Raw genomic sequence first — 22,320 nt, 5'->3', positions numbered from 1 at the left:
AATGTATATAATCGAGAGTTACTAAAACAAATAAAACTCCCCAAAACAGAAACTCCCAAAAATAGAAAATCCCTTCAAAATTATTACATGATTGCCCTTTTCATACTCCTTAAAAAATTTGGAACGAGGGCTCCACCTTGGGAAGGGGTGCTACTCAAAGTTGCGCACTAGAATACAAGACATTTACACAACATCTACATGTACGGGATGTGAGTAGTACACGCTATGGTTTTTGATATGCTTGACTACAGTATACTACAATACATCTTAAATGTTTCTTACCATCCAATATTTACAGAGTCAAAGTTCATAATAAGATTTTCTAGTCAATCTCAAGCCATGATTTTCTATATATTTATATATTTCATTCTTTTGATATCATATTAAAAGCAAAGAGACAACTTGCTTATTAACAAATGTTACCAACTACATCTTATGAAAATTTTCAAATAAACCTGGCTGATAATGTTAAATTGAACAAAAACTTGCTTTTTTTTATTACATTTCTTCATCTGCCATTTCATTGGGGTCTACATATTCTGTTCAACCTTTTGCCTCGACTGCGTCGTTTCCTTTCAAAAGCTCTTGTGAACCATCCATTTTCCTTCCAGAAAGTAATATATCTGATTGAAACACCAATTACCATCCCACATCCATATCCTATCATCATAAATTTCCAATCAAAATTACTTGTGGACATTGAAACCTCATGTGTTTGGAATGTTGTTGGTGGAGAAATTGCATTTATGTCTTTGCATTGCCTTGATAATGGAAACCCACATAATCTTGGGTTATCTTCATACGAAGTATTTGAAAATGTGTTAAATTGATTACCATGTGGTATGCTTCCCTCAAGTTGATTATGCTCGAGATTCATTACCGCAAGGAATGTAAGGCGAATTAGTTGCTGAGGAATCTCTCCAGAGAGCTTGTTTTGTGAGAGATCAAATTATTCCAATTTTGCTAAATTCCCTACCGACGATGGGATATGACCAATGAGACCATTGCAGGATAAATTCAACAGAATAAGAGATCTGAGATCCCCTATTGTTTATGGAATTCCACCTTGGAATTGATTATTAGAGAGATCGATTGACACAAAGATGGTCAAGATGGTGTTAGTTAGTACCATATAACGTCCTTTGATCACAAGTTCCACCGAGATTGCATATTAAGTTCTCTTATAATTTACTAGAGAGTACTTCTTGACCGTCGTCGTTGTCGTCATCGTCATCATTGCCTCCAGCTTTGGAAGTATTTTGTAAGCAAAGATCCCATAAATCCATTGGAGGAAAGATCTATAACATGCAACATTTGAAAACCGTGATTGGTTTGAGGACGTGCAATGGGACCATAAAACTTGTTGGATCTCAATACAAGGATTTGCAACAAAGGCAGTGTCTCCATCCAAAATGGAAATGTATCACATAACTTGTTGTTTCCAAGGTCAAGAACTTTTAGGTATTTGCAAGTAACTAAACATCTTGGCACAAGTCCTTCCAATTGATTTTGAGAACCTTGAAGGGTTTCAAGATTATTCAAATTGCAAATAGATTCAAGAATTTCTCCAATTAAATCATTATCACTGAGTTTCAAGAATGATAACCCTTTGCAGTCACCAAGTTCCTTTGGTATTTGCCCACTTAGATTGTTTGTAGACAAATCCAAATATTTTAAATTTGATAGCATTCCAATCTCAGTTGGGATGTGTCCTGATAATTTATTATTAGCCAAGAACAAGTTCCGGAGACTATGGAGAAACCCAATTTCAGGAGGAATTACTCCAGTGAAGTTATTGTTATTGAGTTGCAAATACTTGAGTTGGGTCCAATTGGATAGAAAATGTGGAAGGATCTCACCATTGAGATAGTTATTGGAAAGATCGATACCGACCAAATTCAAACATTCGGCCGTTCTAGGAATCTCTCTAGACAGTCTGTTGTTAAAAAGATACAAAATTGTAAAATTTTTCAACAAAAACAGATTGCTAGGGATTTTCCTGCAATAATTGTTCGAAGCAAGATCCAAATGTTCCAGATCTATTAAATCACCGATTGTTTCCGGAATTTCTCCAAACAAATTCGATTTCCTCATTCACAAAAACTTCAATTTCTTTAATTTACTGAAATCGTACGGAATCCTCGACGGAACAAAATTGTTATCAGCTAATACAAGTTCTTCGAGGTTTGAGAGATTACTGATTTCTGGCGGGAACGAACCCTTAATTCTCTATCCATCTCAACCATTCGTCGGACCTTAGCAAAATCTTGCTCAAGAAAATTCCAATCCAAAGTCATCTTTCGGACTCTTCGTCCGTCCTGTGCGTGATTCATGACACGTGTAGACACCCTAATTAATTAATTGAGGGTATTTTGGGATATTTATGAAAAAGTGATCAATTTTGATGAATTTACCTAAGAGATTTATCGAATAGACCTATCTGTGTAATTTTATTATAAAAACTCCCTTATTTTATCAAGTTCTTTTTGAGGAAACCTTTGCTCAAATGAATTCCCACATTAGCAATCCAACATCACAGCCCTTTAGATTTATCGAAAAACTCATATCAATATTTGTCTTTTGAAAAACAATTTCTATTGGATTCGATCAAATTTTTTGAAAGTGGATGACTACTGAACTTCAACCTAACTCCAAAATTTAAAATTAAAATTTAATATTGAAAAGTTAATTTTTTTTGAAAATTTGTTTATCTAGATTCGCCCTCTACAACCTTAAAGCATAGGGTCATGTTTTGAATACCACAAGGTGAGCCCAAGCCTCGTAGTTAGGGTGAAATCCTTGCTTAGTAAGGCTAGTTGAACTCGTTAGGCAACAGTGATCCTTCAACCTGGAGGTAAAAAAATGCTTAAAATGTTATATGATTTTTTTAAAAAAAATTATCAAATAATCTTTTCTTTATGTCTTAAAATTTTGATTTTTCAAAAATTGAGAGAGATGGATTTTAGAATTAAAAATGCTAAAATGACTTAAAATAACACCCGAAGGAACACATACTCAAGGACGAAGCGTGTAAAAGTGATAGATGCTTTATTGGAAGATAAGAGTACTGTTACATATTCAAGGAAAATTGATGGTTCTCTGCGCACAGTGTTACTTCGAGTGTAATCTAAAGCCATTGTAGCAAGGCTCTCTGGGAGACTAGTATCATATATGGGTCCCGTTCAACAACAAACATTTTGGCAAAACATTTTTCAAAACATGGGTTAGAGGTTTTGGAATGGGCTGATTTTTTGTGAGGATGATCTCTACGGTGAGGAGATCATCCTCACCAAAAATCAGCCCATTCCAAAACTTTTAGCCCCAGTTTATCATGTTGAAAAATCGTGGACCGTCCATTTTTTGTAAACCATTTTTGATGGGATTAGAAGTTTTGGAATAGGCTGATTTTTGTTGATGATGATCTCCTCGCTGTAGAAATTATCCTCACAAAAAATTAGCCCATTTCAAAACCTCTAACCCATGTTTTGAAAAATGTTTTGCCAAAATGTTTGTTGCTGAACATTTCCCATCATATATATGGGTCCCGTTCGGCGCCAGCCTTAAAATCAGATGGAATAGCAAACTTCACAAGACCATTGGATAAAGGTCGGATGAACAGCCCAGATTGAAAGTTATGTTAAAATTAAATGAAACGAGTTGATTTACAACGCCATCCTTTTGTTTTTGCATAATTATTGTTACCTCCCTAATGTCTTTAAAAAAAATAAATAAAACAGAAACGGGCTGCTTTCTCTAGTTGAGTCTCTTTCTCTCTCATTTATAAAAAAAAAGAAGTCTCTTTCTCTCTCAGCCTATGTGGGACTGATTCTTCAACTGCACTTATTAGCGCATGATAGTCTTTTTGCCCTCCCTACTAATGTGATCCTCAACTGATCTCCCTGTGAAGCAATAATCAGCAGCCAACTCCACCATTAAAATCGAAGGGAAATGAAAAAAATAACAGAATTCCAATTAACAAAGGAGAAATGTCCTTCGATCGATTTCGTCCCTTTGTTGTTGGATAAGGGTTGGCATATCTGGAATGGGAGAGGGAATATTGATGAGAATGTCTTGAAAGATTAGTTGCAGTTGTTGGTCTTCTCCGAAAGCCAAACGAAGACCCGCGTAAGAGGCATTGGGTCACTTGTTATGGAGTTGTATGGGGTTTACGAGCGTAGTTGAAGTAGGTGCTGCAACAGCAACAACAGCGTTTCATCACCCACTGCATAGAACATCAGATGGAAAACTTTAGAACCATACCCAATTCATTTAAGATCCCCAAACATCAATCTAAATCAAACCAAAATCAAAAGTTGAAAAAAAAAAATCAAATATCGAATGATGAAGTTAAAAAGAAGGGAAGAAAAATAAAATAAAATAACACAACCTCCATTGTTGATCAACATTAATTTATATATTCTGACAGAGAGGTTTGAAACAGAAAGAAGAAATCACTCAAAAATCAGATTTTAAATCCTTAATTACACTAGTGTATATATATAGAGGGTAGAGAGAGAGGTAGTTGAGGGGAGGTAGTTGCAGCGAGAGAGAATGAGAGAGTGAGAGAGAGTCAAGAAGGTCGATTTTTAAGTTGAGAGAAGGTGAAGGAGACAGAGAACGTCTGTCACTATTTTTTGTTTTTTTAAAACATTAGGGAGGTAGTATTAATTAAGCAAAAAAGGGATGGCGCTGTAAATCGACTCATTTGGTTTAATTTTAACGTAACTTTCAATATGCACCCTTCATCCAACCTTTATCCAACGGTCTTATGACGTTTGCTATTCCGACTGATTTTAAGGCTGGCACCGAACATGATCCCATATATATATATATATATATATGGAGGCGTTCAGTGCCTCACAATTTAACAGTCAGTTTAACAAACAAAACTCTATCGTTGGATATAGAGTAATTGGACGGTCGAGATTGAACTAAACAACATCTGCGTTTAAGTTCTGAATTTCTGAGTTTTTTACAGCGCCATCCCTCATTTTTACCGTAATTAGTGCCACCTCGCTGGCACAATTAAAATGCAGATGTACATGAGAACAGAGAGTTCTCATTCTCACCTCACTCTCTCCTTCGCTCTCTCTTAAACAACAATGGTTCTTAAATATAGAAGACCAGAACAATTGAAGAGGCTCTTGTTGGGTGACGTTCAATTGGAAGAAATGGTTCTCCAAATGGTTTGGTTGATATTGAATGCTCTTCCTCAAGAGCTGAAGCTTCACAACAGACTACAAACAACCCTTCAAAATTTTTACAAGACATTTGTTCCATTTTTACCCTTGAAAGAAAGGGAGTCAAGAACGCACCATATCCACCTAGTCTTTCTTTGATTCACATTCAACACACAGCGAGAGAGAATGAGAGTTAGGTTCGAGGGTTTCAGCGAGAGAGAGAGAGAGAGAGAGAGAGAGAGAGAGAGAGTATATAACAGCCATTCGAGGGTTTCAGCGAGAGTGAAGCTCGAGGGTTTCAACAGAGCGAGAAAGAGAGTGTGTGTGTGTGTGTGAGGTTTGAGGGTTTCAACGAGAGGGCTCGAGCAAGAGAGAAGGAGAGAGTGAGGTTCTGTTAGAAAGAATGAGAATGAGAACTCTCTGTTCTCAAGAACATCTGCGTTTTAATTGTGCCAGGGAGGTGGCACTAATTACGATAAAAATGAGGGATGGCGCTATAAAAACCTCATAAATTTAGAACTTAAACGCAGATGTTGTTTTGTTCAATCTCGACCGTCCAATTGCTCTATATCCAACGATGGAGTTTTGTTTGTTAAAATGATTGTTAAATTGTGTGGCGCTGAACGCCTCCCATATATATATATGGAAAATGTTCACCAACAAACATTTTGGCAAAATATTTTTCAAAATATGGGTTAGAGGTTTTGGAATGGACTGATTTTTGGTGAGGATGATCTCTATGGTGAGGAGATCATCATCACCAAAAATCAACCCATTCCAAAACTTCTAACCCATCAAAAATGGTTTACAAAAAATGGACGGTCCACGATTTTTCAACTTGTAAACATGGGGCTAGAAGTTTTGGAATGGGCTGATTTTTGGTAAGGATGATCTCCCTACTGTAGAGATCATCCTCACCAAAAATCAACCCATTCCAAAACCTCTAACCCATGTTTTGAAAAATGTTTTGCCAAAATGTTTGTTGCTGATCATTTCCCATATATATATAGGGTCCCGTTCAACAACAAACATTTTGGCAAAACATTTTTCAAAACATGGGTTAGAGGTTTTGGAATGGGCTGATTTTTGGTGAGGATGATCTCTACAGTGAGGAGATCATCCTCACCAAAAATCAGCCCATTCCAAAATTTCTAACCCCATCAAAAATGGTTTACAAAAAATGGACAGTCCATGATTTTTCAACTTGTAAACTAGGGCTAGAAGTTTTGGAATAGGCTGATTTTTGGTGAGGATGATCTCCTCACCATAGAGATCATCCTCACCAAAAATCAGCCCATTCCAAAGCCTCTAACTAATGTTTTGAAAAATGTTTTGCCAAAATGTTTGTTGTTGAACGGGACCCTATATATATCTATGGGAAATGTTCAGTAACAAACATTTTGGCGAAACATTTTTCAAAACATGGGTTAGAGGTTTTGGAATGGGCTGATTTTTGGTGAGGATGATCTCTATGGTGAGGAGATCATCGTCACCAAAAATCAGCCCATTCCAAAACTTTTAATCCCATCAAAAATGGTTTACAAAAAATGGATGGTCCACGATTTTTCAACTCGTAAATTGGGGCTAGAAGTTTTGGAATGGACTGATTTTTGGTGAGGATGATCTCCTCACCGTAGAGATCATCCTCACCAAAAATCAGCCTATTTCAAAACCTCTAACCCATGTTTTGAAAAATGTTTTGCCAAAATGTTTGTTGCTGAACGGGACCCATATATATATATATATATATATATATATATATATATATATGGGATGGATAGTGTTCAATGGCCAATAGTTTGGCAAACACATTTTTCAAAACATGGGTTAGAGGTCTTGGAATGGGCTGATTTTTGGTGAGGATGATCTCTACAGTGAGGAGATCATCATCACCAAAAATCAGTCCATTCCAAAACTTCTAACCCCATCAAAAATGGTTTACAAAAAATGGACGGTTCACAATTTTTCAACTTGTAAACTGGGGCTAGAAGTTTTGGAATGCGTTGATTTTTGGTGAGGATGATCTCCTCACCGTAGTGATCATCCTCACCAAAAATCAGCCCATTCCAAGACCTCTAACCCATGTTTTGAAAAAGTGTTTGCCAAACTGTTGGTCATTGAACGGGACCCATATGGGAAATGTTCAACACCTTAAGCTTTACCCTACACTTTAACAAACGTGTTTTGTCCTACATGAGTTAGAAGTTTTGGAATAAGTTGATTTTTGGTGAGGATGATCTTTATGATTAGAAGATCATCTTCACCAAAAATCAGCCCATTCCAAAAATTTTAACCCCATGTTTACAAGTTGAAAAATCGTGGACCGTCCTTTTTTTGTAAACCATTTTTGATAAGGTTAGAAGTTTTGGAATGGGCTGATTTTTGGTGAGGATGATCTCTACGGTGAGGAGATCATCCTCATCAAAAATCAGCCTATTCCAAAACTTCTAACCCCATCAAAAATGGTTTACAAAAAATGGATGGTCCACGATTTTTCAATGTGTAAACATGGGGCTAAACATTTTGGAATGGGCTGATTTTTGGGGAGGATGATCTTCTAATCATAGAGATCATCCTCACCAAAAATCAGCCCATTCCAAAACTTCTAACCCCATGTAGGACAAAAAACGTTTGTTAAAGTGTGTGGTAAAACTTAAGGGTGCTGAACATTTCCCATATATATATATATATGGGAAATGTTCAGCAACAAACATTTTGGCAAAACATTTTTCAAAACATGGGTTAGAGGTTTTGAAATGGGCTGATTTTTAGTGAGGATGATCTCTACGGTGAGGAGATCATCATCACCAAAAATCAGCCCATTCCAAAACTTCTAACCCCGTCAAAAATGATTTATAAAAAATGGACGGTCCACGATTTTTCAACTTGTAAACTGGGGCTAGAAGTTTTGGAATGAGCTGATTTTTGGTGAGGATGATCTCCTCATCGTAGATATCATCCTCACCAAATATCAGTCCATTTCAAAACCTTTAACCCGTGTTTTGAAAAATGTTTTGCCAAAATATTTGTTGCTGAACAGGACCCTATATATATATAGGGTAGTGTTCAATGGCTAACTTTTTGGCAAAACATTTTTCAAAACATGGATTAGAAGTTTTGGAATGGGCTGATTTTTGGTGAGGATGATCTCTATGGTGAGGAGATCATCCTCATAAAAAATCAGCCCATTCCAAAACTTCTAACCCATGTTTACAAGTTGAAAAATCGTGAACCATCCATTTCTTGTAAACTGTTTTTGATGGGATTAGAAGTTTTGGAATGAGCTGATTTTGGTGATGATGATCTCCTCACCGTAGAGATCATCCTCACCAAAAATCAGCCCATTCCAAAACTTCTAACTCATGTTTTGCCAAAAAGTTTGTTAAAAAGTTGGCCCTTGAACGTGACCCATATATATATATATATATATATGGGGACGGTTCAGCAGCCCTACAGTTTGCCAAGTTTGGTGCCAAACATTTTTCAAAATATGAGTTAGAAGCTTTGGAATGAGCTGATTTTTTGTGAGAATGATCTCTATGATGAGGAGATCATCCTCACCAAAAATCAGCCTATTCCAAAACTTCTAACCCCATTAAAAGTGATTTACAAAAATTGGACGGTCCACGATTCTTCAACTTATAAACTAGGGTTAGAAGTTTCAAAATGAGCTGATTTTTTGTGAGGATGATCTCTTCACCATAGAGATCATCCTCACAAAAAATCAGCCTATTCCAAAACATCTAATCCTATCAAAAGTGATTTACAAAAAATGTTTGGCACCAAACTTGGCAAACTTTAGGGCTGCCGAACCGCTCCCTATATATATATATATATATATATATATATATATATATATATATATATATATATATATATATATATATAGGGAGCGGTTCAGCAGCCCCATTATGGTGCCACACATTTTTCAAAACATGGGTTACAAGCTTTGGAATGAGCTGATTTTTTGTGGGGATGATCTCTATGATGAGGAGATCATCCTCACCAAAAATCAGCCTATTCCAAAACTTCTAACCCCATCAAAAGTGATTTACAAAAATTGGATAGTCCACAATTTTCAACTTGTAAACTTGGGTTAGAAGTTTCAAAATGAGCTGATTTTTGGTGAGAATGATCTCTTCACCGTAGAGATCATCCTCACAAAAATCAGCCTACTCCAAAACTTGTAACTCCATCAAAAGTAATTTACAAAAAATGCGTGGCACCATTTGGGGCACTATAAGGGGCTGTTGAACCGTTCCCATATATATATATATATATATATATATATATATATAAAAGTTGAAAAAGTAAAAGTTTTCTACCATGCAGACAATCTTTGAATTGGATTATTATTATTATTTTTTATAAATATAAATGATAAGATGAAAGGGAGGCTGAGATAACCTCTAAATAATAAGATAAGAAAAACAACTAAGAAAAAAAAAAGAAAGAAACCAAAAATACACTCTCTGCATAGGGTTACGTGTCACAAATGATATCCCAATTGAAAATAAAATGTTGAAAGCACATTCCCTCAAAATTATTACTCATACTGTACTTGAAAAATATAATTCTCATTTAGATTCCTTGCAGGAAGTTACAAGGGCAGAAAACTATTTCCTTCGTTGTCACGCAAGTTTTTGCGAATTCACTCTCTCCAAACAAATTTTTTTTAAAATAATATATTATTTTATTGATAATTAACTATGATTTTGACCCCCCTTTTTTTTTTTTAATTTTCCCAAACAATAATGAACAGTCCTGTCAGATTTTGTAAGAAAACCAATTTGATTCAAACAGAACCAATTTGTAAAACGGGTTGAACTTCCCATTTTTGTGAATCAATTTATAAAAAAGCAAAGAAAATATAGTTTATGATTCAACCTTATAAGCTTAAAATCTTTAATAAATACAAATCAATCTGACCAGTTTAACTGGTTCTCTTCTTCAAAACATTGTTCGAAGCAACATATTATTCACTTGAATATTGTATTATACTCTAATTCCTATATGCAACTTGATTTTCAACGTGTACATGTGGAGAATGGCTACTAGAACAACACCTCGTAGATTTAGGTCAACTAAACAAATCCTGTTCCTTCATTTTACTCTATTCAATGCCAAGTCTTTTGTCAGACGTGTGGGCCCACAAAGTCCTCACACATTACGTGCCAATCCATCATGAACGTGATCATCGTCCTCATCTGAACTTCTCTTAAGCTGACTATCCATGTAACTAGAAAGGTAACTAGTAGTATACAACAGGGGAGTGACATCATAGTCAGTCGGGTCCTTGTCTTCATAGTCTTGCTTAAGGCTGCGCTCAAGTAGGATTTGCAATACCTCCTTCATGGAAGGCCTAGTGGAAGGCAATGTGCCAGTACAAATGAGCCCCAACTTGAAAACTACACACATTTCATCCAAGTAACAATGCTCCATGACTTCGTTGTCAAGGGCATCTTCAATGGGATTGCCCTCTTGAAAGTGACGCCAAGCCCACTCGGCAAGGCATGTATGTTCATCTCCAGTGTTGGCCTCCTTTCCAGTTACCAATTCCAAGAGTACCACCCCGAAGCTATAAACATCAGTCTTCTCGTTGACTTTAGTCGTGTAAACGTACTCTGAAACCCACAATACAAACATGACTTATAACATTTCCAAATAAATTTGAAAAAAAAAATAGCGAAAAAGTACAAGAAACTATCCACACCATGGTTTTAAATCTCGTCTGAGACCAAGATGACTTGCCCGAGTTATCTCGGTATTGTCCATGAATGATAAAGATAGTCATGGTGTTTCACATCTACAGAATCTCTTGAGATAAACGAGTTGACTTGGATGATATTCAGAAAATATCAGCTGAGTCAGTAAAACTAAGATTTGAAACCATGATCCTCACCTGGTGCGATGTACCCAAAGGAGCCTGCGATGACGGACATTGTATCAGGCTCACCGGGTGTAGCCAACATCCTGGCTAGCCCAAAATCTGCAATTCTCGCCTTGAACTCGGAATCCAACAATATATTACTTGACTTCACATCGCGGTGAATGATCGGAGGAGAGCAGCTGTGGTGCATATAGCAGAGTCCCTGAGCAGCACCAACTGCAATTTGCCATCTTCTTGGCCAATCCAAAACCGAACCACGATCCGAATTAGATATCGATGAACGTCTTCTTTTCACATGAAGCCATTGACCCAAACTACGATTCTCCATGTACTCGTAAACGAGAAGCTTACAATTCTCGCTCGTCATACAACATAGTAATTTCACAATGTTGGAATGTCGAATTGACCCCAAAATCTCAACCTCTGCTTGAAATTCCTTCTCAAGCTTTTGAACTACCTTCCCTTTAGTCCAAATCTTTTTAACGGCAACATTGTAGTCCGAATGATGAACGGGGACAAGATAAACCTTCCCTGACCCACTACTTCCGATCAGATTATTCTCAGTTAAACTTGACAAAATGTTCGATTCTGTGAAGTCTAACCTCTGAAATGAGGTCAGCTTCCATGTAACAAGATCTCTTCCTTGCTTCCAGTAATCTCTGATCACAAAGAATGCAAATATGTGTGTGACAAGAAATAGTGCTCCCGCACGAACAACAATCAAGGTGAGATGTCGAGAAGATAGATTTTGTGAATCTTGAGGTTCCGAAATGCAAGAAGCGAGGTTCATATTTGGATTATCAGCACAAAGGTCAGGGTTGTTCAAGAAACTAGTATTGTATGCCATGTTTTCAAGATCATATGGAATTTTACCCGAGAGTTTGTTGGAAGAGATGTTAAAGAAAGTGAGCTTCAAGTGGCCGATTTCAGAAGGAATTTCACCTGAAAGTTGGTTTTCGGATAAGTCAAGCTGGTTGAGGTCGGGAAGTAAGCCAATGGAGTGTGGAATTTGACCAGAGAGTTGATTTCTACTGAGATTAAGAGTAGTCAAGGAGTTCCAAGAGATATCTGACGGAATCTGACCGGAAAGTTGATTTCCATCGAGGAAAAGAGTAAGAAGACTAGAGAGAGCAGTTAATTCTAAAGGAATCTCACCCAAAAACAGATTATTGCTAGCCATGAAGACCATTAGATTCTTCGAAGCATTGATTTGGGAAGGAATTTTACCAGAAAACTGATTGTTACTCATCTCCAATCGAGATAAATTCCATGTAAACTTATGAGGAAGCTCGCCAGTAAACAAATTATCGCTTATAATTACAGTCTCTAGATTCTCCAATAACCAGAATCCAGAAGGAATCTCACCAGAAAATCTGTTATTGTGAAGCTGAACCGTTGTCAAACTATTACAGCTTCCAATCGACCTCGGCAATTCTTCACTGAAATTGTTCGAGAAAGCCACCAAACCAACCAAACTGCGTCCGGCACATAAATTCTTCGGTAAATTTCCATAAAAATTGTTGTTGGATATCTCCAAACCTTCAAGATTCGAATAAAAACCTAATTCTGGTGGAAGAACACCAGTCAAATGGTTCCTAAACAGCTTAATTACTGTTAGCGATGGAATCCGTCCAATCCTTGATGGAATTTCTCCGCTTAATTCATTAAAAAACAAATTTAAAGTCCTCAAATAGTGGAATTTACCGAAATCCTCTGGTATCGATCCAGTGAGATCGTTATTGGAAAGATCAATATCGACCAAATTCAAACATTCGACCGTTCTAGGAATCTCTCCAGACAATCTGTTGCTAAAAAGAAGCAAACTTGTTAAATTTTTCAACAGAAACAGATTGCTAGGGATTTTCCCGCTCAAATTGTTCGAAACAAGATCCAAATGTTCCAGATCTATCAAATCACCGATCGTTTCCGGAATTTCTCCAAACAAATTCGATTCCCGCATCGACAAAAACTTCAGTTTCTTTAATTTACCGAAATCGTACGGAATCCTCGACGGAACAAAATTATTGAAAGCTAATCCAAGTTCTTCGAGGTTCGAGAGATTACCGATTTCTGGCGGGAACGAACCGTTAAACTGATTCTGAAAAAGATAGAGCTTCTGCAACGCCGGAAATCGTCCAATCGAGGAAGGAATATCGCCGGAGAAGTTGTTCGCACCGAGATTGAGTTCACGGAGATTCGAAATCCGGTCGATATCGTCAGGAATCCGGCCAACGAAGTAGTTCTGAGAGAGATCTAGGGTTTCGAGCTTCGAACAGCTGTAGAGAACAGTAGGAAATTCTCCAGGAACATAGTTGAAAGTGAGATTTAGATTTATGAGGTTTTTCAGATTGCAGATGGACGGTGGGATTTTGCTGGTTATGTTCATATCAGGTAGTACGATGCCGGTGACGAAACCTTCGGAACAGATGACACCTGTCCAGTTGCAGTGGGACACACCTAATGATGAATCCCAATATTTGTTGATCGACGGTTGATTGCCCCATTCTTGCTTTAGTTTCAGTAGAATCGTTTCTTCATGGTTTTGGGCTTGGGAGTTTACGTGGAACGCTAGGAAGAGAAGGAGTTGGAAGAAGAGAAAGAGAGGGATTTCTCTGGAAGTTGAGGGCATTTTCGACATATGAGGAGTTGAAGTTGTTGTTCACGTTATGTTTCTGTTTTTGTGAGAGAGGAGAAGAAACGATATGGTGTTTGCCGGGAGAGAAATGGGAAAGCACGGCTGATTTTCAAACTTGTTAGAGTGAAGGTTGGGTTTTTAATTCAATCTACCCATGAAAACGACATTAAATAAATTTATTACGGTGATGCCACTTGAAGGTGGACGACTGTCCATATAAAAGACTCAAGACCGACGATAGAAATATGATTTTATTAAGAATTCTTGATGAATTTTATAAAAATCCCAATAAGATATTTATAAATATTATCTCAATCAAGATATATAAAAATTATCTAATATAAATATATCTAGAATATCCTAATTAATATATTCTAAATATCAATATATATTCTAGAATATCCTTCATCTCAACCTTTCATTAGTGATGAGATACATTAATAATGATATAGTGTATCAAACATACGGTTGAGATGGAAAGGAAACATAAGTCTCTTATGAATTAGTACAGAGTTATTAGGAATTTAATTCGTTGGATGGTCAGTCTCAAACGTCGTGTCGGCCTCCTATTTCCCAAACTTTAATATTTTAAACCTGAAATCATGATTCGAAACCTAAATGTGTTACCACCAAAGGAACTCTTTATGGAAAAAAAAATCGGAAGTAATTGATCTCCGACTCAGAAACTTGCGAAATTGGATAGGAAACGATTTTGGTCGTACCAAGGTGAAATCCTAGTTCAACCACAATTTACATTTATATTAAAATTGAAAAATGCTGAAATGACAAAAACTATTTACTGCGATTCTCACAAGTCTTATGTGGGATGTACACATAACCATAGATGTGTTTCCTTGCAATACAAGTAAAAACCATTCATGTAGATGTATGCATGTTCACGTCAGAATTGTGAGAATTACAATAAATACTGTTGTAGACACCCCAATTTGCACGAACCCATAGGAAGATCCAAATTTCCTCGAATTGATTCCGATTTAGAACTCAAGATTTTCGACGGACCCACATTGCTACTTGACATCATTTTCATGCATACATGCATACATGCATCATGTCATATAATTTGCATGCTCAACCTTGTCCCTAACCCACTCCCAATTCGTGTTCATTTTTCATTAATCGATCCATTACCCATACCCTTACCATAGTCCACTCCCCAACCAAATCTAAGCCCAAAACAAAGTCCATCTTTTAACCTAAATTCAAGCCCATTCTCTTAGTCTTAAACCCAATTACTCAAACCCATTACCTAGCCCAACCTAAGCCCAAAACCCAATGCCATTCTAAACCCATAACCTAAATCCATTTTCTAGCCCAACCTAAGCCCAAGACAAAATCCATTCTCTAAGCCCAATACCAAACCCACTCCAAGTCCATCCTCTCACCCCTTCATAAGATGACACATGTTGATACCTCATAAGCCCCCAATGCCCAATGCATCATCTAATTGGAGGGTCAACTTTTCCTTTGTGAAAACTCAAGAATGCCCTTCTCAAAAAGTTTAGTCAAACCAAAAAAGGTTATTTGGTCTTTGGTAATAATCCATAAAGGTGAGAGGACTTCCCATTATACCCTCAAAAGGTGGGAATCTTCAAGTACATACATGGAGTTCTCCCATTGGTTCATTTCAAAAATATACTTCTACCCTTGCTTTATGAGTTATTTACAAATGAATCAAAGTCTACTTTTCACCTATCACTTCACCTTTACACATGTCATCCTCCTATTCACCCTCCCAAATGTGCTTTTGTTTTCCCATTGGTCCATTTCAAAACTACACTTCCACCCTTGCTTTATGAGTTATTTACAAATAAACCAAGATCTACTTTTTACCTACCACTCCACCTTTACACATGTCACTCCCCCATTCATCCTCCCAAAAGTACTTTTGTTCTCTCACCTCTATTTACCAAAAAACCAAGGATCAAAGCATGCTTTTAGGGTTTCTTCACAAATGTCATCTTTACCCCCATACAAATGAAAAATTCAAAAAGAAATAACCTAAATCTCATGTCCATTTTCTTCATTTTTAGGGTTGGACCACTTTATCCCCAAAAGTCTTCCAAAAACTCTATAAATACCCTCAATTTCCATGAACAACTCATGCTCTCAAGCCCCCATCTCTCAACCTAAAACTCTACAAAAATTCCTACTCATTCTCTCATCTTCTAAACTTCAACTCAACCCTTAACCATCTCATTCATCTCTCAAGCCTACTCTTCAAGGTCCAAGTTCACCATCAAGGGACAAGGTAGGGTTTAAGATGTAGTTTACTTATTTCAAAGTTTGCATTCTCTTCTTCTAACCCTCTCTTTATTTTATTTTTAGAAAGCCTTAGGATGTAATGTATACCCTCTCCCGTCCCCGGTAGATTGGACTAAGGTTCGATCGAAAGGATGGGGGTTGAAGCCCTTTTCACCTCAATCTCATGCATCATATTGTACACAATGCACACACTCACCTATGCATGGCAATGATGAAGAAATGTGTCACCCTCTTGATGGGGTGAAACACTAAGTTTCTAGCCATGCATACATGCATCATGGTTGTGGCCTTAAGGGAACTCCATCATGGAGTCTCTCTAAAAGTTCAAACCTACATTCATATTCATAAATTTAATGTGGCTACATGGGTCATTCTTTTCCATAGAATGCCCCTAATGTCATGTTAAAAATAAAAAACCCTTTGTTAAGGGAATATTCCACTTAATGCACACACCACTTTTACCATACATTCTCATGCATTTTAATATTTGTTTTCTTGAATTTTTTACAAAATAAAATGGCCAAGCAAGGTAACCACCTTTGGTGGAGAGGATGGGGTGCCTAACACCTTCCCCATCCTCTAATCGGACCTCCTTACCTAGATCTTAGGTAGACCTTGCCATTTCCAACAAATGAGAGTCACTACAATGCCATGGAAAAAATGGTTTTCAAAAAATCAATTCGGGTGCCCATTCACACCCATTTCCAAAAAAGAATGGTGGCGACTTTAAACAATGTAGTATTGAGGTTCATTGTGAACATTTCATGTCTACAACTGTGTCACCCCAGCACGACTCATTAAAATTTTGTATACTTGGATGATCCTATTTACATTTATTTAAATATGTATATTTCTTTCCTAAAACATTATCATTTATTTTCTTTAAAAATGTAACATTCACAGAAATCAATGGTTCATTGACCAATTCAATTTTGTAACAAATCTAATTGGACATGGTTGAACCCCCCTTCACTTTGATTTATAACTATTGATTGGAAATCATGGAGTTATTTCTATTTTATTTAAAGAATTTTATCGGATAGATTTATCTGTTGCAAATTTATTACAAAAACTCCCTTACTTAATCAAGTTTGTTACCTGAACAAAACTTACTTTACTAATAAGCTTAAAATGACTAACTTAAGCCTCGTTTGATTCAGCTGCCTGAATCTATTGTCAGCTTCTACTATCAGAATCTGCTGTCAGAAGCTGAAACACTGTAAAGTTTGTTTGATAAAGCTTTGTAAAAGTGTTGTGCTGTTTACCAGAATCTGATAATTATTGTTTGATATAGCTTTTAGAATCTATTGTATTAGGGTAAAATGACCAGAATACCCTTATGATTGATAGTGCACTCAGAATACCCCTATAAATGTATAATTACACTAAATATATATAAATATAATAAAATTATATAAAAACTTAAAAAAATAATTGTATTAATTTTAAATTATTTATAATTCTAAAAAAGTTATAGAAAAATTTATAATTCTATAAAAATTTCGGCAGCATCTCCTCTTAAAAATGGACATATGAAATTTTTTTTGATAAACAAAATACCTGCATAATACGCAATCCAACATAATGCACCAAGAATGCATAAAAAATTATCAGAATACCCCTATTCATAATTGCATTAAACAACTCTTTAAAATGTTCAAATTATAGCCCATCTAGTAGTAAAAAAGTACAAAACATGTATCATAACTAGGACCCTAATGACATTGTCAAACAAAAAAGTTTACTAGATTCACAAGATGAAAAACAGCTTAAGTTGTCAATCAAGTAAAGATGAAGAACCAACACAAAGGAGCAAATACTTACGTGAGACGTATTCACCAGCAAATGCAGATTGTCCTCTAACAAACTCAAATCCCAAATACCTTTAAAATTGTATTGAGAATCACATGTTAAAGTCACTTCAGTCAAATCATCACTTAAAAATTTTATTGTGCTTTTCAGATCAACCGTTGAACTTTAAATACTATTGCAAGTTAGAAACACATTGGCTAAAAAAATCAGGCAAATTTTGTGTACATCAACATGCCCTGCAAGTTTGCAACTATAGAGACTAAAGATTCTCACATCACTCAATGAAGAATCTCTTTTTGCATACAAGGTTTTGAACCCAAATTTTTTTTTCATTCAACTACAAAATATAATGAATACATCCCAATTTATAAACTTATCCATTCCTCCAAAATAAAATTAAAAACTCCTACAAAAATTAACTCACGTGCTTGACTTATTAATAACACCTAATTAAATTCAAAGAAAGTCCTAATTAAACCCTAATTATGCAGATTCTAGTCCCACCGATCAAACTTAGGCTTGAGGCCATTGCACAACTATAAAGGTCTTGGGTTTGGATTGAAACCAAACTGATCGATTGTAGATCTTGCTAAATAAATGCAGAGATTAAGATGTGAATTAAGACTTTGGGCAAGTCGAATTTGTTCCACAGGGACAATGAAGATTCAGAGATTCAATCGGATAAAAGTCCAAAACAGAATTGGAAAACAGATTTTTCTTAAAAACAAAATTGATTTGTTTTAAAAATAGAGAAGAAATTAACAACTAATTTGTAAATGAAATTGAAACTACAAATAGAGATTGAGGATATAAGAAAGAGAGATTAGAGAAGTCAATCAAACCCTTACAATTAATCCATAATGTAGATGAATTCTGAAATTAACTCAATCCATGGAGCAAGTCATTGCTCATGGATCGGAAGATGGATCAATTAAATTTTTGAAAGAAATTAGAAGCTATTCATGAAAATCCTAATATGATGGAGATTGCCCAATTTATATTCTGATTCTTCACAAAGCATAATCGTTCTTGAACTTATCTAAGTAATGGCTATCAAAGTTGAATCAGAAATATAAATTAGATTACCTTAATCAGAGGAGAATTTTCATGAATAATAACATGTAAGCAAAGCAAGAATATAAATCTACATTAGAGGAATTAATTTGCTCTGGCTTTCTTAACTTCTCTAATGAGAATTTAGCCAATCATCGCAAGAACTAAAATTGCAGAAATTAATAAAAGAGAAAAGAGAGAATGGGTGAAGAAGATGATGATTGATTAGTAATGCTCCTTTAATAGCTCTCCAAAGGATTACAAGAAGTATGAATGGATCACTTTTGAAGTTCTCAGTGCACTCAAGAGGTCTCCAAAAGGAAAAATTACAGAGAAATTAAAAGAATAAAAACCAAAAATTAGAGAAGAAGAGAGCAAGGAGAAGACCCATTCTCTAAAATCAACCCTCCAATTTATAACATTTGTATTCGGGTAATCGAGTCAACTTTTCGGATGATTCGCTTCGAACTACCTATTAAGTTACAACCACCGAAGCAATTGGAAGCTTCTGTGAAAATCTCGAGGACAAATTCCTCGAGATGACCGCTACGCGGTCATGCCTAGCCGCGACGCGGTGACGTGGCACCCAAATCGATCGAGATTTTTCTGGATGCTTCCTTTCGGCTTGTGTATTGTAACAGTAATCGTTTCGCGATTTGATAACTTCCACGTGCGCTACAATTAACACTAATATATCATTAGCTCTATTAATTTGGATAAATAAAATAATTTTACAATTATTTAAAGGAACTAACATTTATGCAATGGTAATCTTAATGCAATTACGGTCCCAAAATCGAATAATTGGGACCTTATCACAAACCCATTTTACTCCATCAAATAAAATTCAACACAAATTTAACAAAACCTTCACTACGAACATAATTATTCCTCAACAAAGAACCTGAATGATATATTTATTTTTATTTTTAACAAAGCAACTACAATTACAACAACATTGTGTTAGAACAATTGTGACTTAAAACATCAACACCACCAAGAATCTAGAATACCCGATAATATTCGATTTGATTCAAACTACATTAGGATTTTGATTTTATTTTTCCCAATTTGAATTTGAAATCCAACGAATATTACAAACTATATCGAATGTTATTGGGTATTCGATTAGATTATGGAATACCCAATAATATTCGATTATAAATTTATAAATTAGATTATCGAATATCCGATAATATTCGATTCAATTTATTATTATTATTTTTTATTATAAATTTACAAATTAGATTATCAAATACACAATAACATTCGATTCGATTTATAAATTTTATAAAATTATAAATTAAATTATCGAATACCCCGATAACATTCGATTTGATTTCTAAAAAAGCTCCAAGTTCTGTTAAAAAAATTTAAGAAATTCTGAAAAAAAATTCTTAAGCATCAAACAATCAACTCTACAACCCACAGATTCTAAAATAAAAAAAATAAAAAATCAAAGAATCAAACAAAGAATGGAACTCAAAAACTTTCAAAGATCTGGAAGGGATAAAAATTCGAAGATCAAAGCTCAAAAACCTTCAAATATTTGGAAAAAAATCATTCATTCGTCAACGATCTAGAGCGAATGTTCAACGACAAAAAGCTGGTTCGCCTTGCCGTCGATCAGAAATCGTCAATGTTTGTCATTGATCGGAGCTACCAACGAAAATGGTAATGAATGCTGTCAAAGGGTTGTTTGAGTTTGTCGTCGGAACTACCAACAAAATCATCAATGTTTATCGTTGATTGCGTGTTTACCGTCGATCAAAAATCGTAACTGCTTGTCGTCGTCGATTGGAGCTACCAACGAAACAGTAATGGTTGTTGCGAGGGTTAGGGTTAGGGTGTGTGAGCCTCTGTTAAGAAGAAAGGGGTAAAAAATCAATGAGGATATGACTTGTAAATTCATCGAAGTATGAAGGACATTTCAGCAATTTCTCACAAGCCGTTTTTCGGTAAAAAAATCTCCCGCAAATGCAGTTTGGAAAAGCAACTGAGATCCGCTTTCAATATTTGTGTTTAAAAATGCAAAAATATGACGCAATTTTTTGTATCAAACGGTAATCACAATGAAAAAACGTAGATTAATAACGCAAAAACACGAAACGTTGCGTTTTGAAGCGGAAACAAACACCCCCTTAGTATCAAAGAAAAAATCCCTTTTGAACTTGATCGAAGAGGTCTTTAAAATGGATGACAACCGAACTTTCAAATTTAACAATGAAAATTAACTCTTTTTTGAAATTCTTTTTTCAAAGTTCTTAGAATTTTGTCCTTTATAAAACTATAGCATCAGATCATATTTCAGGATGCAACAAATTGATGCGGCTACAATCCACTCTAAGGTATGTTAAGTAATAAATTAACCCCTATCAATTTGAATTTTATGACGTGGATCCCAACTCCAAGGTTTGCTTGGTAACAAACTTGATAAAGTAAGATTTGGTGGGTGACTAACTTCATAAAGTAAGGTTCCCTTGAAGTTGTCAGAATTTGAAGGGAGGCTTTGTAATAAAAATGCAACAATTAGGTTTGTTGGGTAAATATCTATTATAGTTAATCCAGAGATGGTGATGACGACGACGAGGTTAATGTGGTGCACCCCTATTTGATTTTTTTTATTATCAGTAAGTGTGTTGTGTGTTTTATTTTTAATGACTTCTAATGAGTTTAGTAACTTGGTGCTGATGGGATTTTGGGTCTGTGGAATTATCACCTAAAGACTTTACCTACTAAGCTAATTGGCAGATACAAATAATAATAAACATGAAATTTTATTTTGCAAAGTTATTATCATCATCAACATCCAAGTCTTATCGCAAAGACTTGGGATCGACAAAACGAATCTTGTTCCACCATTCAATTAAGTTTATAGGCACATAATGTTAAATTGATTCTTGAATCATAAATCAAGACATCGATATCCTCGTTGGGTAGAGTTTTTGGAGTTTTAAAACTCGACTCCCCAAATGGAGCCCAAGAGGCCCAGTTCAAAGCTTGGATTTGAATCTTCTATTCTTGGGTTGGACTCGCTAGCTAATGTAGCCTATCTCATTCAAGTCCAACCCGTAGCATGGCAAATATGCATATTCATTAATTGTTTATGATACACCATATTTCTCCCTAGTTCTAGAGGATTTGTATTGCCATGACATATGATACGAGACAATGGACAAATACTGTTTGGAGGACGGATGATCATTCTATTCTTATTTTTTTATGATGTGGATTCTACTTTATGTAGGAAACAGAGACTGTTCTTGCACTACGTGAAAAGGGGGTAAATTCGACGTTGAGGTTTGTCAAATTTGTTTTTTTAACAAAATTTGATGAGCCTTGGTGTCGAATCTACACCTTTTCTCCATGTAGTGTAGGTCAATACTTTTTTTTTTTTTTTGCACATCTTTTTTTATCATGGGTTTTCCCATCCTTCAAGTGAGATTAATCCCACGGTCACACACACT

The 22,320-nt window shown here is 35.7% G+C and overlaps 1 protein-coding gene across 1 annotated transcript; it reads right to left on the bottom strand.

Annotated features, from left to right (window-relative positions):
- Window positions 1-10,054: 10,054 nt before the first annotated feature.
- On the bottom strand, window positions 10,055-13,795 carry LOC147388544 (uncharacterized). Its single transcript, XM_086419829.1, has 2 exons — window positions 11,083-13,795; window positions 10,055-10,804 (listed from the first exon to the last, which is right to left on the bottom strand). Exons 1-2 carry the CDS (start codon window positions 13,706-13,708, stop codon window positions 10,341-10,343), a joined length of 3,090 nt encoding a protein of 1,029 aa, XP_086275955.1. The 5' UTR covers window positions 13,709-13,795; the 3' UTR covers window positions 10,055-10,340.
- Between the last annotated feature and the right edge of the window lie 8,525 nt (window positions 13,796-22,320).

This window comes from Akebia trifoliata, chromosome 12, assembly GCF_017979445.1.
Source record: "Akebia trifoliata isolate Shusen 1 chromosome 12, ASM1797944v1, whole genome shotgun sequence".
NCBI lineage: Eukaryota > Viridiplantae > Streptophyta > Magnoliopsida > Ranunculales > Lardizabalaceae > Akebia > Akebia trifoliata.
Note: the sequence above shows the minus strand (reverse complement) of the source record. Positions and strands in the feature narration are given on the sequence as shown.

Bases quoted from the DNA above. Each gene is read 5' to 3' on its own strand.
- LOC147388544 (XM_086419829.1), bottom strand. From the start codon at position 13,708: ATGTCGAAAATGCCCTCAACTTCCAGAGAAATCCCTCTCTTTCTCTTC. The intron at 10,805-11,082 runs GTGAGGATCATG...TGTGGGTTTCAG, and splicing joins CTTTGGGTACATCGCACCAG to AGTACGTTTACACGACTAAA.